At 42.3% G+C, this 15,687-nt stretch overlaps 1 protein-coding gene across 1 annotated transcript in view; it reads right to left on the reverse strand.

Moving 5' to 3' along the window:
• The window catches only part of LOC102192622 (amyloid beta A4 precursor protein-binding family B member 1-interacting protein-like), a 14,833-nt gene extending 587 nt beyond the window's left edge, over positions 1–14,246 (reverse strand). The window contains exons 1-12 of the mRNA XM_005741971.1: positions 14,158–14,246; positions 10,551–10,610; positions 9,085–9,172; positions 8,367–8,578; positions 8,203–8,274; positions 7,954–8,113; positions 7,487–7,608; positions 7,315–7,389; positions 7,086–7,229; positions 4,787–4,897; positions 3,352–3,450; positions 3,006–3,090 (exon numbers count right to left, since the gene is read on the reverse strand). Of these exons, the coding sequence (XP_005742028.1) occupies positions 3,006–3,090; positions 3,352–3,450; positions 4,787–4,897; positions 7,086–7,229; positions 7,315–7,389; positions 7,487–7,608; positions 7,954–8,113; positions 8,203–8,274; positions 8,367–8,578; positions 9,085–9,172; positions 10,551–10,610; positions 14,158–14,187 (1,258 nt within the window). The 5' untranslated portion in view covers positions 14,188–14,246. The remainder of the gene's footprint in view (positions 1–3,005; positions 3,091–3,351; positions 3,451–4,786; positions 4,898–7,085; positions 7,230–7,314; positions 7,390–7,486; positions 7,609–7,953; positions 8,114–8,202; positions 8,275–8,366; positions 8,579–9,084; positions 9,173–10,550; positions 10,611–14,157) is intronic.
• Between the last annotated feature and the right edge of the window lie 1,441 nt (positions 14,247–15,687).

Raw genomic sequence — 15,687 nt, forward strand, 5'->3', positions numbered from 1 at the left:
TTATGCCGAAAATAACATAATACAAAGATGATACAAAGAAACTGTTCAAAAAATGAATAAAAAAGGTAACACACACATCGAGTCTTGATGAATGAAATATTCAGGGTGAAAATATTTGCTGATTTCGATTGTTTAATTCATCGAGAACAAACTAAAGAAACACAAACACATAAAAAAACAAAGTTCAAAACTGAAATCACAGTCTGATCCAACTGGTGCCCCTGTGTAGCTGCATCCAGTCCCAACAGCCTCTGGGCTTCTGGTCAGAAATCGGATCGTGTCCTGCTGGATCTCTTCACAGACATGGATCAGGATATCACTGAGCTCCTGGACAAGTCGCTGTTTGGCAGTGTTGGATTCACCAAAGTTGGATTCAACTCTGGTGAAGGTGAGGGCCAGTCAATGGGCAATCAGCGCCTTCGACATCCAGGCACTGCTTACACACTTGGGCTGCATGAGGCTGGCTACTGCCCGGAAACAGGAGAAACCCAGTCCTCACAGCATGAACATAATGTCTAATGATAGGCTGGACGAATTCATCCCAGTTCACAGCAGTCAGGGTGGTATTCATCATTCAACATGACACTGCCAAACTGGCACACTGAATAATGTTGAAGGCAGCATAAAATCTGACTATTTGATGCCTGTGACGTGAGCCTGCTTTCATTTGTAAAGACGACCGAGTGCCAGTGGTGGACCTGCCAGTTCTGGTGTTTTCTGGCAGTCAAGCTGCACAGTCCTGGGCTGTGAGTACAGGTCCTACTAAATGATGTGGGGTCCTCATGACACCATCACAAAGTGGGATTCTAACAGTTTGGTCAGAAACACAAACAGTAGACTGTTGGACGTCATTTTATGTTCCTCTATGCACAGAGGAGCAGATACTGGTCGTGCTGGCCTTCTTTGGCACTGTCCAACTCTTTTTATGTAATAGGCTGTCTCCTAGTATCTCACCAACACTCTTGAGACCGTACTGACAGACATAACAAACCTTGTAGTGATGCCAAACATGGATGTGCCATCCTGGAGGAGCTGTTCCACCAGTGCAACATGAATGGGCTGCAAACACTAGTGCCCTGCAGACTGTTCACAAAGCTTAGGGATCTGGGACTTAACAGCCGTCTGTGTGCATGGGTGTTGGACTTCCTCACTGGCAGAACTCAGGTGGTGAGGGTGGGCAGGTGCTTCTCCAACAGCATCACCATCAACACAGGAGCACCTCAGGGATGTGTCCTCTCGCCACTGCTCTACTCCCTCTACACTTCAGACTGTGTGGCCACCCATGGCTCCAACACCATTGTGAAGTTTGCTGACGACACAGTGGTGTTGGGTGCCATCTCCAACAATGATGAGGTGGCCTACATGGATGAAGTGAAGAATCTGGCATCGTGGTGCCAGGACAACCACCTCCAGCTGAACGTCGGCAAGACCAAGGAGCTGGTGGTGGACTTCAGAAGGGGTCAGCACAGAGACTACAAGCCCATTATCATCAATGGAGCTCTGTGGAGAGGGTGCAGTACTTCAAGTATCTTGGTGTTCACATCTCCTCAGACCTGACATGGGCTGCCCACATTCAGGTCCAGACCAAAAAGGCTAGGCAGGGCCTGTATCACCTACGACAACTGAGGAAGTTCAGGGTCTCTCCAAAGATCCTCAGGATTTTCTATACAGGCGCTGTGGAGAGCATCCTCACACAGAACATGACATCGTGGTTTGGGAACAGCTGTGTGAAGGACCAAAAAGCTCTCCAGAGAGTGATCCGTACAGCAGAACGCTGCTGCAGGATTGCTCTCCCCCCGCTTCAGGACACCTACACCAGGAGATGCCGGACTAGAGCAGCGCAGATACTGAAGGACCCGTCCCATCCTGGCAACAAACTGTTCCAACTTCTGCAATCTGGTAGAAGGTTCCGCATCTTCCGGGCAAGGACAGAGAGACTCAAGAGGAGCTTCTATCCCCAAGCCATCCGTGCCCTAAACACACACACCCGCCCTCTCACATCATCTATAATTGACTGAGACAGGGCTCTTCCAGACACTAAACCAAGGAACAATGTACATTTCAAATTCCTTTAATTTTAAATATGTTTACATTGTCTATCCTGTAAAATAGTCAGATGTCTATTCATATTAATGTACAGAATTCACCTGCTTGCTGCTACTACTGCACATTCACCCAGTATATATTTATATATATATATATATATATGTGTGTGTGTGTATATAATGTTCTTCCTCTACAGCCCCCCTCTACAGTTATAACTGTGCATGTGACAAATAAAGAACCTTGAACACCAACTCGCTGCATCAGTAGTGACAAGAATATTTCCAAAAAAGGAAACTTAGAGATAAGTCAGTTGGGAGGGATACGAAGAGATCCCTGAGAGAGAGATCTGTGGCCACACAAGAGTAAAGCAAAAGTGACTATGGGAATGGGTTCATAACTGTACATGGAGAAATAGTTTAAGCTAAACAATTTTAATTTAAAATTTCATCACTCAACGTAAAATAAGCAAATATTTGGGGCTTTGGGCAGCACGGTGGCACTGTGGTTAGCACTGTTGCCTCACAGCAAGAAGGTTCTGAGTTCAATAGGGTGGGGCAAAGTCTCACCGTGGTTTCATTCTTAACCTGATGTGATAGTAATGACCCAAGCCATTTTCCACACCATGGCTCATGTGATGATGTACATGATTATTAGAAGGTTAGCGACTACCACCAAAGAGGACGACCCCCACTAGGGTTTAAACGCCTATCCATGTTTTGTTTTTAAAATTGCAGAAGGATGTGAGGATGAATGTCTTCACAAGCTTAATGATTTCCAGTTGCCTTATTTTAGCACACAAAGAACCGTTTTCACTCATAGTGCACAGATTGTTATAATACTTCTGGAAATTTGCATGTCAATATATCTGCATGCAATTCTAAGGGCAAGTAACATTAAGGAGGATCAGCATGTCCATTATTCTAACATAGTTATATCTTAGTACAGACACTGAAACTTACCTTTATATGCAGCAGACTGAAGGGTTTTCGTAGGAGAAGCTCTCTTCATCGCTGCCTGGTAGTTTTTATACAGGGCAGTTCCATACTGAACACACACAGAGGACACAGTGACATATATATACATATATCTTCTATATGTATAAAAGAGGGCTGTGTTTGCACTGTCCATTCATTCACGCCGTGGCAGACATTTCTGGAGTCACATAATTACATGACACACCAAAAAGTAGTTTCTAAAAGGTGTAGACTCCATCCATCAACCTGAACGAGTGGACCGTTTGAATACGGTTTTTAATTTCACTGTGTATGGCAAAGCGAGCTGTGCTACAGTTGGGCTGAATCTGACCTTGGCTATTCTGATGGAGTTGACCCAAAGCACCAGTGTTTTTTCATCATCACAGCAAAGTAACTTGATGTAGGGAGAGTCTTTCTGGATGCATGGGTGCTGGGAAAAGAGTGACAACAAAGAAAGCTTTTATGCCAAAGAGGACGGCCAGTCATTTAGTATCACAGTCCACTTCATTGATGGGGAGAAAAGAGAAAGAAATGGTAAACAGGTATGCTTTCTGGTATCAGAAGGCTCTAAAACGCTGCATCCTACGTTACCCATAAGTCTAATTCTTTTAGCAACCTGGGAAAAGCCAACATCTTTCCAAACCTGCACATTTAAGCTCACAGTTACAAATCCTGTGACATCACGCTGACATCATTTACTCAAGATGTCTTTCAGCGACACACAGAAAATGTCCCACTGTTTTCCAAAGGTAGGGAAGTGGGTCTCATTTATATTAAATTAAATGCTAGATTTTGGTGCTTCTGTAAAAATAGATATTTGTAATCCACAAAAGCATCCAGCAGAGGGCAGGCCATGCCAAACTGTAACTACAGAGTGGGCCGTGAATAAGCACTGAAGGGTTAAATCATTGCTCTGCCACTGTCATTGTGGAAGTCTTACGCGTGACTAACACTACATCTCCAGAGTGCACGTGATTGTCTGGTCAAATTCTTACAGCTGAGAAGAATCTGTTTAACATACTGAGAAACGACTCCAAAAACAGGAAACTAGGTTGCACCCACTGGTCAGTATGGGCGAAACCAATTGAGGTTTTGTTTTTCTAGTACCACTTCCTCACTTAACTGCATCATCTGAAAAAAGCCATCTTGATCTGTTGTGCTGGAGTGCAGCTGTATGCTGAGTGCATCCGGTATCATTTAACTGCGGTCACTTCGGTTGGTGTGATATTTGAAACACATGTTAATGGAGAACAATATGAGTCAGTATGAGTCTTAAGCTACAGCTGAGTAGCCCTCAGATATAAACTTACATGGCCTTCAAATAGTACTACCTCAGGTCTGCACTTTGCACCACTCCATGTTTAGGCCTGCCCCCGAACTGAATTAAAATAAGTGATAAAAACCAAACCACAATCTTCTTGTTGCACTCTGCACTTCTGGTCACTGGTCTGTTTTATTCTTGTATGTTCAGGAAGCCTTCAGAGTGCTTAAAACAGATCAGACTACTTGAACTAATGAGAATGGATGCATCTCAGACTTAAAAATGGTAACTCAGGTAATTTTTCTTATAAGTATGCAAGTGTCCTTACACTGTGACTTTACAAAGAAGGGTCCCGAGTAAACAGCTGATCTTGTTTACAGCGGTTTTGTTGTTGTGTGATTGCAACATCAGCCTATGATCAGAAAGAAGCGTGAAGAAATAGGAAAGTTGCATAAAGGGCTTCTTGATGCCATCGCCACTTTAAGATTCAAGCTGCTGAGCTGACCTTTAGCATGAAGCAGAAGTTGGTGGGAGCTCTGTACTTCTGTTTGTAGTTCTTGGTCATATAGATGTTGATTTTTTCAAAATGGACAAAGCAGGCGAGATCAGTGGACGACTGGAATATAGAAAACAACAGGATATTATGACTCTATGGCAGACAGATACATAGAACAAAAGCTCAGACATTGGCTTCCTTATAAAATAACAAAATGTTTGTGATTTTGTCTCATTGTTTAGCAGCGCTTGTGGTAGGTATTAAAATCAAGGCAGATGGCCTTTGATGCAAATCCACGAGTTCACACTCACGCTCAGTACCATGGAAATTATACTGTTAATCTCTGTTAATCTCCCTTTTTTCATTTCAATGTTCAACACATGTCAAAAGATGTTGCTCTTCAGCTGAAACTTCAAAGTATCACTTCTTGGAACTGTAGATGACCAACGGATGACGGTGCCGTACTTCTTTTTGCTCTTATTCTCATGTAGACACATAAGACACACACGTCTGCTCCATCCATGTCTCCTTAAATGATTCCTTATATGTCTGTGATTTGCACATCTGCCTCGCACAGTGTTGCGAATTCTTTCACTCGGACGATTTTTGGTGTCAAGCCTGGACGGGCGGTGTTTGTCTTCTCCGTTTTAGTGACAAAGACGACATGTTTCCCTTTAGCGTCGGCGAGGCAGCAATTCAAATTGTCCATCTTCATTTCTCCAGCTCTTCCTCGTGTCTTTCCAGCTCTGTGATGCTTGACCGCTCAGATGGATGCCATTATGCACTTCACACGCAGGCGAAATATTCTTGGATTGTTGTTTATTGGCTGCTCTCATACTTGCTTTAACAATTCGATTTAGTTCAAGTTTAGTTATATAGCACAAAATCTCAACTACAGTTGCCTCAAGGTGCTTTCTATTGCAAGGTAAAGACCCCACAGTAATACAGGGAAAAATGAGCAAGCACTTGGTGACAGTGGGAAGGAAAAACTCAGTTTTGACCAACATGTTCAGCTTTACACATTTACGATCAGCAGTCCTTCTGTAAAGCTGAATAAATGGGAAGTGAACTGCCTGGCACTAAATCAGGTGAAAAACATTTTACTAAAGCTGTAAATTAGCAAGATTCTGATGATGTTTGCTAGTCAACTCAATTGCTGTATGTGTGTAGAAGTGATCTAAATAAGACTTTGCTACATCGTACATGACATGCAGTAGCAGTGAACTGAAATATGCACCTGAACTGTTGCTAAAAAAAAGAAAAGAAAGCAGGGCTGCGTCATCACTAAGATGGTTTTGTTTTTAGTAAATTCACATGAGACAAAATCAGATGATAGGCGTGCACTACAGCAACTCTTATTTCCAGTTAGAAAGACACTCCTTTATCTGCCTGCTTTACCGATGCTTTTCTGTTCTTTACCTCACAACCGCTTTCCCACGCGGTCGATCTCAATACTGACATCATTACTCTAGTCCAATCATCTTCTTGCCCGCCTTCTTTGAGCCAATAAGCCCCCAAGGATCTCTCCTCATTGAACTGGCTTTTACATTTTAGTAATAAACAGTAAAACGTCTATGACTAAGGGTCTTGTGCTTACAACATGATGTGCCTAAAAAGCTGCATTCTGTCTGAAGGCCACCAGATGGCGACAGACGTGTTTGCAAAAAGTCTGCAGAAACAGCTTCCTGACTTGACCTCTGTAAACACTCCTGCTGAGTTCATGGTTCATCATTTTGGGTCGTGCTGAATAAAAAATTAAGTCTATTTTGTAAATCTTGATCATATTATATTTCATAATGAAGGACTAACTGGAATGAAACCACTTGCAAACTGGTTAACGACTTGTTGTTAGCAAGCAATGGTGGCGTGGTGGTTGCCTCATAGCAACAGTGCTGGGTTCAAATCCAGCATCTGTGTGGATGTGTGTCTTTGAGCTGTGTGGTTAGGTTAACTGGTGCCTGTCTCTCTGTGCTGGCCCCCCTGTCACAGACTGGCCTATCCTGTCGCAGGATACCGATGGTAGCTGGGGATAGGCTACAGCTCTGGTGACAGTGAATTGGAAGATATATACACAACATGCATACAACAAAAAGTTATATGTGCTGGAATTCAGTGCAGCTATCACAGTATCTACATGTAGCTAAAATATTTACAGCAGTTCAGCTTTGAGACAGGCCTCATTGAGATCAGCCGAGCAGCAGAAAACAGCTAGCCTGGTGTAAGCTGTAGAAATGACTTTGCTCACTCAGGTTGCTAAACCTGTTTTCTTTTAAGCAGCAATACAAATAGAAACTTTGATTTGCTATACCTTTGTTTTTCCTTTGGGCACAAAGTAGATGCCCGAAGCCCTGAGCACAAAGTAGCGCGGTTTCCAAACCTTCTTCCCATCTTCTTTGAGGTAAAGTGTGCCCTCTAGGTCGGGAACGATCAAAGTCGAACCCCCGAAATTCTCCTGCAGCGTCAGAGGAATGGCATGAAATGCAAAACTGAAACGTGGCGCCATCAATGAGATGCAAAAATGTGGCACTGCGACTGACCTTGACAAGGAGATCTTTAGCCTGCTGGTTAATCGCACTCAATGCTGCCTTATCCTTTTTCCACATGTAAAATATCTTCACGAGATGAGAAAAGCACAGTTTACTGACTGAGCATTATAACATATAATCACACTTCACCAAGAAGCAGGTGCTCTGTTACCATATTGCTCACCTGAGGATCTGTGAACATCACATACTTTTGTGGTCTTGGCAAAAAGTAGATTTTGTTTTCACTGTACCGAGTCCAAGCAGACAGTGGTTCCACCAAATGTTCATGATCCTCAAAGGTTCTTTCTGAAATAATGGACAAAAAAGCAAATTAAGGGAGGACACTCCACAAAAAACCTTTGGAAAGTGGGAAATGTGTGCTCAATTCAAGTGAATTCAGTCTTATTTCTATAGCACCACATTAGAGACTCTAGAATAATACAGACAAAACCTCAACGATTACACAATACCCCTGTGAGTAAGCACTTGGCGACAGTGGGAAGGAAAAACTCCCTTTTAACAGGAACGAACCTCCAGCAGAACCAGGCTTAGCAGCCACCTGCTGCAACCAGTTGGGAGTGAGGGGAGGAAGACTCCTCTGTTATTTTGACTACCTGTTATCATGTTTACGTGTGTGTGTCTTTATCTCACCAATCAGCAATTCGGGGTTGGTCTCACACAGACTCCAGGCAGTGCTGCAGTCACAGTGCGTCTTCTCAAACAGTTTGTCCAAGACCTCTCGCACCGATTGCCTCTCGTCCACCATCAGCGTCTTGGAGCTGCCGTCACTCATGAGCACCTTCACAATCAACTGAGAGAGGCACAGTTACTTTAACTCAAGATTAAATGCAAGCTTCGATGAGACACACACACACACAAAAGAAAATCTGCTGATCTTACCTTCCTCATTTTGGCTTCTTTCAGCTTCTCTAGAGCTAGTTTTATTTTCTCTGCTTTTGTTTGGGGTTCTCTCTGGAAACATAGAAGAACGTTATTTCTTTTGCCGCCCCATGTCCAGGAAATTCTGACTTTATATTTTCTCTCAGTGCAAAACTTTGGTTTACCATTTGCATGTTCCTGCAGGATACATCTGTGCCTGGCGGAGGAGGAAGGGCAGTGGCTGGCTCATGTTTCTGAGTCGTTGCGGGTGGTGCAGTTTGATCGTTTGTACCGCCGATGTTTGGTTCAGAAGTAAGGGGTTCCTGCGCGGCTGACTTTGATTCCAGGTCAGCCATTAGAGCATCCAGATCATTGTCTTCCAGTTCATTAAGAGACTCTGTAAGGAGATGTGTGGGTTTAACTATGACCTCAAGAGGGTAAGTTGGAGAATCATGGACGTAAAGCTGATTAGTTCAAAACTTGAACTGGCAAGATACATCTATTGAGAAAAAATTAACAAGCAGCATATTCCAGTGGGAATACCAGGGAATCCTGGGAAACTAGGAGCGTACAGTGTCCTGTATCCCCCTCCCACTAAAACACAGTTTGCTTTTGATTGTTTCAAATTGCTGATATGCCTTTTTTGCACCTCGGCCATAAAAAGCTCATCAGGTACTACAGATGAATCTGTTAAAATTCTCCACAACGTCAAGTCTCAGTCACCTTGCCCCTTGGTCAAAATGGGACCCCGCCATCGGTCAAGTTTTCCGAAAAGCTTGGTTAATGTGATAACTCAAGAAGGAAGTCACCTTGGATTTTCAAATTAATGCCATAGCATCTACTCGGAGGCTGAGGGGGAACGCTTTTCTTCTGTGAAACAGTTTCATCTGCATGACTACTCACCATTCAGGTCGTTGAAGCCAATGGAAAAGGTTTTTTCTGTCTGGGCTGCAGAATCTGCTTCTGGTGAGTCACCTTCAGTCTTCAGACTCTGCAGGGACATCATCAGAGCCCCCCCGCCATCCCCACAGCCATGAATTACAGTTGCATGTCGTGAAAAACACATGTATGATCACATAGGTCGTGTTCTTGGAGGGAAGCAACAGTTCATAGTTTGAGGTGGCGCTTTAAATCGAAACCCTGTGTCCTCAAAATACTCTGAACTGCTGTCTCTTGGTAACTTGTTTCCCTGTACTTCATCACGCTCTGTCTCCAAGCTAAATCGGTAACACGAAACACATTGCGCTCAGTGTTTGCAGGGGACAATAAATCACAAGTGTGTTTGTTAAGAAAGAACGATTCATCACAACATTACATATAATCAGTGATTTATAATTGGGCCTTCCGAACTAAGGAAATGGCTCTGATATTTCAGTGTCCCCACCATTAAAAAACTTGCTATCAAGAAACAGACTCAAACTGTATGATTTTAATTGTTAACATGCTCTGTCTCTGCAGGCTCACTCATAAACAACCTGGGCAGAAAACCTGGAAACAAAATGATGCCTCCGAGCGGGCTGTTCCACCCTGCTGACTGTGCCTAATAACACATTTGGTCATACTGGAGCTGCTCCGTAAATGACACCTCCAAGCCTCTTTAGACCAGACCTTTTTATACTTTCCTTTAAAAAAGATTTTCTACCTCCGAGGCAGTAAAGCATAGAGAACCAACCCAATCAAGGCAATAAGTGGAATCATTTAAATCCTTTTGTTTCTAAGAGTCTCTGGGGGTCGACGCTTAACTCTAAATGCTTCTCTCGCGAATTCTCCTAATAGTCTTTGAAATGGTGTTTATCACTGTGATGGCTTTCCAAAGAGGATGCAAGTCAGAGTGACAAATGGAGCCTTTCTGGTAAGCATGATGTAATACTGAACATAGATTGATTCCATTCTCAGGGCCGTGCTCGTTTGCAGCTTACATGCAGGGGTTGGAAATTGACACTAACGCCAAGTCTCAGACCCAGGCTTCAATCAGTTATGAGTGTATAATGTGTTTCTTGGCGAGTTGCAGTTTTATGATGAGCAGCTTATGTGTGCTTAAGGAAATCTGCAGCCATTGCCCACAGTCCAATCCACAGATGATGACCTCACATGTCAGCATTACGGTCGTCTTTAGGATGCCCGTTGCAAAAACAAAAAGGCTGTAATCAGACAATGCCCAGATTATGACTAAAACACTGAGTGGATTATTCACTTTCATTAACCTGTTCCTTCCTCAAAAGAATGACATCTTGCACAGTGTCAACATGAAGCACTATTCACACATTTTCCAATCTTTTACAGGGATTACCATGTACCTTAAATGTTCATCAGTTACAGCATCACAATCAAATCAAATTGAAAACAAAAAAAAAGAAAAGAAAACTCACCTGAGAGAGATGATCCATCTCTCCGAGCAGGTGAGTGAACATGGCGTCTATGTCGTCCATCTGCAAACGGTAGAACGAGGAATTCAGATTTTTTAGGAGCAGTAGGGGGACAGAATAATGCAAGATGCAGAAAATAAAGTAGATAATGGTGAACCTCCCTGTAGGAGGCACTAGGAAGTGAAAACTTTGGGCGATTTCAGTTCGTTTTGCGATCAGTTTCGTATTTGTTTTGTGTCAGTTCTGTTTGTGGAAAAACTGGGGGGGTGCTGTCCGGCATAACAGCTGACATTTTTGTGGCAGGGCCCACACAACCAGTAAGTGTATGCACACACATGCACAGTTCTGGATGTGACAATCCCCACGGCAACAGGGGATAAACAAAATGCAAAGTGCAGCATCTATTTAGATAGAGCAATCAAGAGCAATGATCCGCTGTGTCATCTCGGTGACTTTACAAAGAGCCGAAGCAGCTGTTTCTGTGCTGCTCTGTCTGCAAAGTCGCTTCAATTCCTTGGACAGCAAACGTGGAGCTTGTGACCTTCCATTTTCTAAGTGTTCTCTTTAGTATGAGTGCACAGCATAGATACATTTCTTAAATAAGCTAAATAGTTTTCACCTCCTGTAGATGCCATCTGTGTAACTCCTTGTACAGTCTGTGATGGAAGAGCGATAGCTAAAACTCAAATGCTTTGTTTTCTTCGCACTAAATTGATCAGCCCTGCAAAAACGCTTCATTGAGATCAAAGGTTTTCACCAGACCAAATTTTCTGTGGAATTCAGTGTCTGGGTTTTTCCATATGGGGGCGGCATCTTGCCAGCTTTAGGTCTTGTATGTGGATCGGCTTGAAAAGCAAACTGAAGAATGAGCCCTCTGCTTCTTGCCAACTCTGCAAGACTGTTGCAATATGTGGTTATCAATACCAGTAGATGCACTTATTTTGAAAGGAGCCCAGCAGCTTACCCTGACTCTGAAAGCTGCACGTACAGCAAATATAGAGGTGGGGATGGTGGTAAGATTTAATATAGTCATTTTATTTGAAGCGACTTGCCTCTTTTGTATGTGCTAATTTATGAGCTCAGCAGGTCATAAGCATGATACCATTTCCTGATCCTCACACACATCATGTTTTTCTGCACTTTTACTATGACACATAAGCACGTAACACTGCAGTCATACAATGGCTCTGCAAGTTTGCATCTATTATTAGCTTTTCTTATCTTTTTTGCTCTAATTTCAAAATGTGTGAGGTGGAAACTGTTTCCATTCTTTTTTGCACGTCGTTAGGTTTTGCTCTTGTTTGTGCAACTGACTGTCTTTAACATTAGAAATGCAATCTGATCTACCCATCTTAACATGCTAACGTATAGTTTTGCACCCTGTCCTGTTCTGTGGATTTTATCTTTTGGGGGTTTTTTTCTCTTTCATCTAAGAACCCTACACTGGTTATAAAAGATGAACACCTGGGCTATTCAGAAACAGCATCTTTAAGTTAAGGGCTCATGGGCAAACTTTACTATTTAGCTTATTAGTATTAATTTGTCATTTCTATTAATCCTGTTAGCTGTGTAAAGTTTTTTATAAAAAAACCCCAAAAAACAACACCTTATTGTTCCTGAGGTAATCTGCCTGCTCTGGCTGAAAATATTTGCATGGACCAAAGAGGTGTTGTTACAAACTGTAAAAATGAAAACTGTTATCTAAAGGACGCTAAAGTGCCCCATAGATCTAAAGAGTGCTGTCATTTTAAGTGAAACATTTCTTCACGTTTGTAATTAAAAGCAAGACTTTGTCCCCACTTTTCCTAATACTGGCTCTAGGTTCTATGTTTTGTATATATATACTTTGAAGTATTAAGCTTGAAGAATGAAGTACCTTCAGGGCTATTTCAAATCGAAATCACTTTCATCCAGCCTAAAAGAAAACGCTACAAAAATACACAGAAAACGGCAACAATCAGACCTCCTATGAGCAAGCGCTTGGCAAAAGTGGGAAGGAAAAACTCCCTTTTAACAGGAAGAAACCTCCAGCAGAACCAAGCTCAGGGAGCGGCGGGGCCATCTGCCTCGACTGGTTGGGGGTGAGGGGAGGGAGACAGGACAAAAGACACACCGGTGGAAGACTGCCAGAGATTAATAATAAGTAATGATTTTCTGCAAAGTGTTATATAAAGACACAAAGAGTTAAAAGAGGTGAGTGAATTGCATCATGGGAAGCCCCCAGCAGCGTAGGTCTGATGCAGGGTAACTAAGGGAGGATGTTTTAAGCCTAATTGCGATTATGGACATTGAATAATAAAGTCGAGGTCAGTAATATAAATAAACGATGACCACAGCAGACATCGGTTGGGCTGTTTAGCTTGGCCCTAATATATTGCAAACATTAAAGTTGCAGCTTAAAGTATAGAACATGCAGATTCTGTCCTGTGTGCACTGAGTCATACATGTTGTTTGAAACATGTATAAACTGTGTTCCTGTATTTATTAGTCTCTGCATAACTTGCGCATTCTCATGCGACAGATGTGCGTCCACTGTGCCATCTCTGTTGCTCAGTCTCATTCTGTGTTTACGCCGAGCAGTAAACAGACCATTAAAGTGAAACGGGGTAAAAGGGGAAGAGTGGAGCGAGATGTAGCTCACTAGGTATTGCTTCCACATGAAAGTGAAATTTTTGGATCGCTACAGAACTTTACCTCTGGACTTCTGCGTCACACATGTGAAACCCATTCCAATCCTCCGTCTCCTTTGTCTCGTGTAACCTTTTCGTTTGATTTTTCCCGATTAATTTCAACAAATGTGCATTTGCAGACTACGCTCATGAAAGCAAGCATCGCAAACACCACATTTGTTTATGAATTCCATGCTCTCATCAGGCATGTCAGAGTGTTGCCTCTGCCTCCCGATGTGGTCTCACACATCAACAAAAACGAGGCAACGCCAAGAGACACGCAGGCGGCCGTGCCAAAGCCTGAGCACAAAAGGCGATTTATTGAGATGTATGTGCATGAAAGAAATCACAGTGCATTGCCTGCTAACAGTAAACCAACATGTTTTCTCTCTTCTTGCGGTCGAGAGCTTCTTGCTGTTTTCTAATTAGTTGCACAACCGTCCACTGGCTGCTGTGAGAGGGCATGTGTTTGTCTTAAGCAAAGCTGATGTGGCCATTCAAGTATTTAACTCTTAAAAGAACCAACAGAAGGCAGAAATGTGTGTATGCACAGTAAGCCAAAAGCTTTACATACTTCAAATGATTCGATTCTTATCCATCGCTCACCATGAAAGTGTGATCACTCTTAACGTCAGGCTGCAGTGTGACAACCAGCCCCAAAATACAGCGAGAGCCAGAGCAACAAGAGCATCACTGAGCTGATCTGGACTTACAGCTACATGAAACAACCAAAACTCGCAAAAGCAAGACTGCAGCTCTTAAATGCTGATTTAATCATGCTCATTTTATTTAAGGCTATCCTGCAGCACAGCACTGAACTGTTAACACAGTAGTTCTGAATTTAGTAGTAGCATATTTTTTATTGTATTGATTTACTATGAAGTTCCAACCAACTTATATACAAACTCTATCTTTCATTAACACATTTTTAGCATTCTTACCTTTTCTCTGTCTTTGACACATGGAAGCATCACAGAGTGAGTGTCATTGCTGCAACCCTGACAGGTCAGTCTATATGTGAGCGCTTGCACATGTGACTTTGTCTGCACTGCCTGATATGCTACAGATATTCGCTCAGCTTCCTCTGAAATCAGGAAGTAGATCTAAGTTTTTCTGGTAAAGCAGATAGGGCTTAAGTAGTGCTCTGAGCTCTACTTCTGGCCTGGCAGGGCCACACAGTTGTTTTCACTACTTTATTCTGGTAAGAGCTATCAGTAGTTCCTTAATGTGGGAATGTGCTACTGATATATACCCTTTTATTGTAGTACTTAGTCAATACAAATTTGCATTTACAATACTTATTATTTGAATGGGGGCTGGCGATGTCAGCAACCTTCCAGTTTCCTTTAAAACTCAGATGTCTGAGAACATTTTAGCTTGTTTTTTCTCACATTTGGTTTACTTATACTTGTTTACCATACCTGACATTGATCTGTGATGTTTCTTTTATATTTTACATTTGGTCTACATAATATTTACGAGGTTGATTGGTGGGAAATCATTTGAAAACGTCGTACAACAAAAGGTCTTTTAGAAAACACACACAAAGGATTAGAACATTTTGAAATATGAATGAAAACAGATCTTATATTTATTATATTCAGTGCAATAGACTACACAGAACCCCTGCAGATTACAATAAAACAAAATGCTGTTTTGAGTTTAGGAGAGTGGTGCGCATGTTTCAGCTTTTCCCTGATACGAAGTGGTTTTGATAAGATGAAACTGTTTCTTGTCATTAAATGTTAAATGTACTGACTCCCTGCTGCACGGCCATATGTTAATGTTTACTTAAGGGAACAACAGCACGATGTTCTACCAAAGATTGTTTATGGACAGTGGTGGAGTGGAGTGGAGTAGAGTGGAGTGGAGTGGAGTGGTGCAAACAGCTTTAAGCCCTCAAACAAAATCGTATTTGACAACTTTGAAATGTGAGCGAGCAAAGCGCAGAGGAAAGCGAAAGAGCTGCTGGAATAGATGCATAGAATAAACATGATTCATCAGGATGACATCTCTTCTTTATCTGTCTGTCATTTTAAGATGTGGTGTACTTTTTTTTCTCCTTTGGTGCTTTTTTTTTGCACGATCACAAATAAACACACACGACTTAGTGCAGAGGTGCGATTGTAGACAATGCAGTGTAGTGTGTTTAATATTTAAAGCACCGCTGTGCAGATGTGCAGATAGAATGTGTAAAATCTAATAATGTAAAAACTGTAACAAATATTTTTGTACTGAGGCTTTTCAGATAATAGAAGACCCCCCATCTGGCTTTTAATCACTGTGAACCTTTGTTCAGCGTTATTGAGACTTGTCGCCATATTCAGAGTCCTATGTGGTCTCACACTTGCTAATTTATGTGTTGCACCTCCGACATTAGCTGGCAACTGTGCATATGTGTGTGCACATTGCACTTTAAGCCCTCTGTACAGCCTTTTGAGAATGTCTGCATTGCCAGCTCAGGACATCTA

This window comes from Pundamilia nyererei, unplaced genomic scaffold, assembly GCF_000239375.1.
Source record: "Pundamilia nyererei isolate P.nyererei 1_Seehausen unplaced genomic scaffold, PunNye1.0 scaffold00115, whole genome shotgun sequence".
Classification (NCBI taxonomy): domain Eukaryota; kingdom Metazoa; phylum Chordata; class Actinopteri; order Cichliformes; family Cichlidae; genus Pundamilia; species Pundamilia nyererei.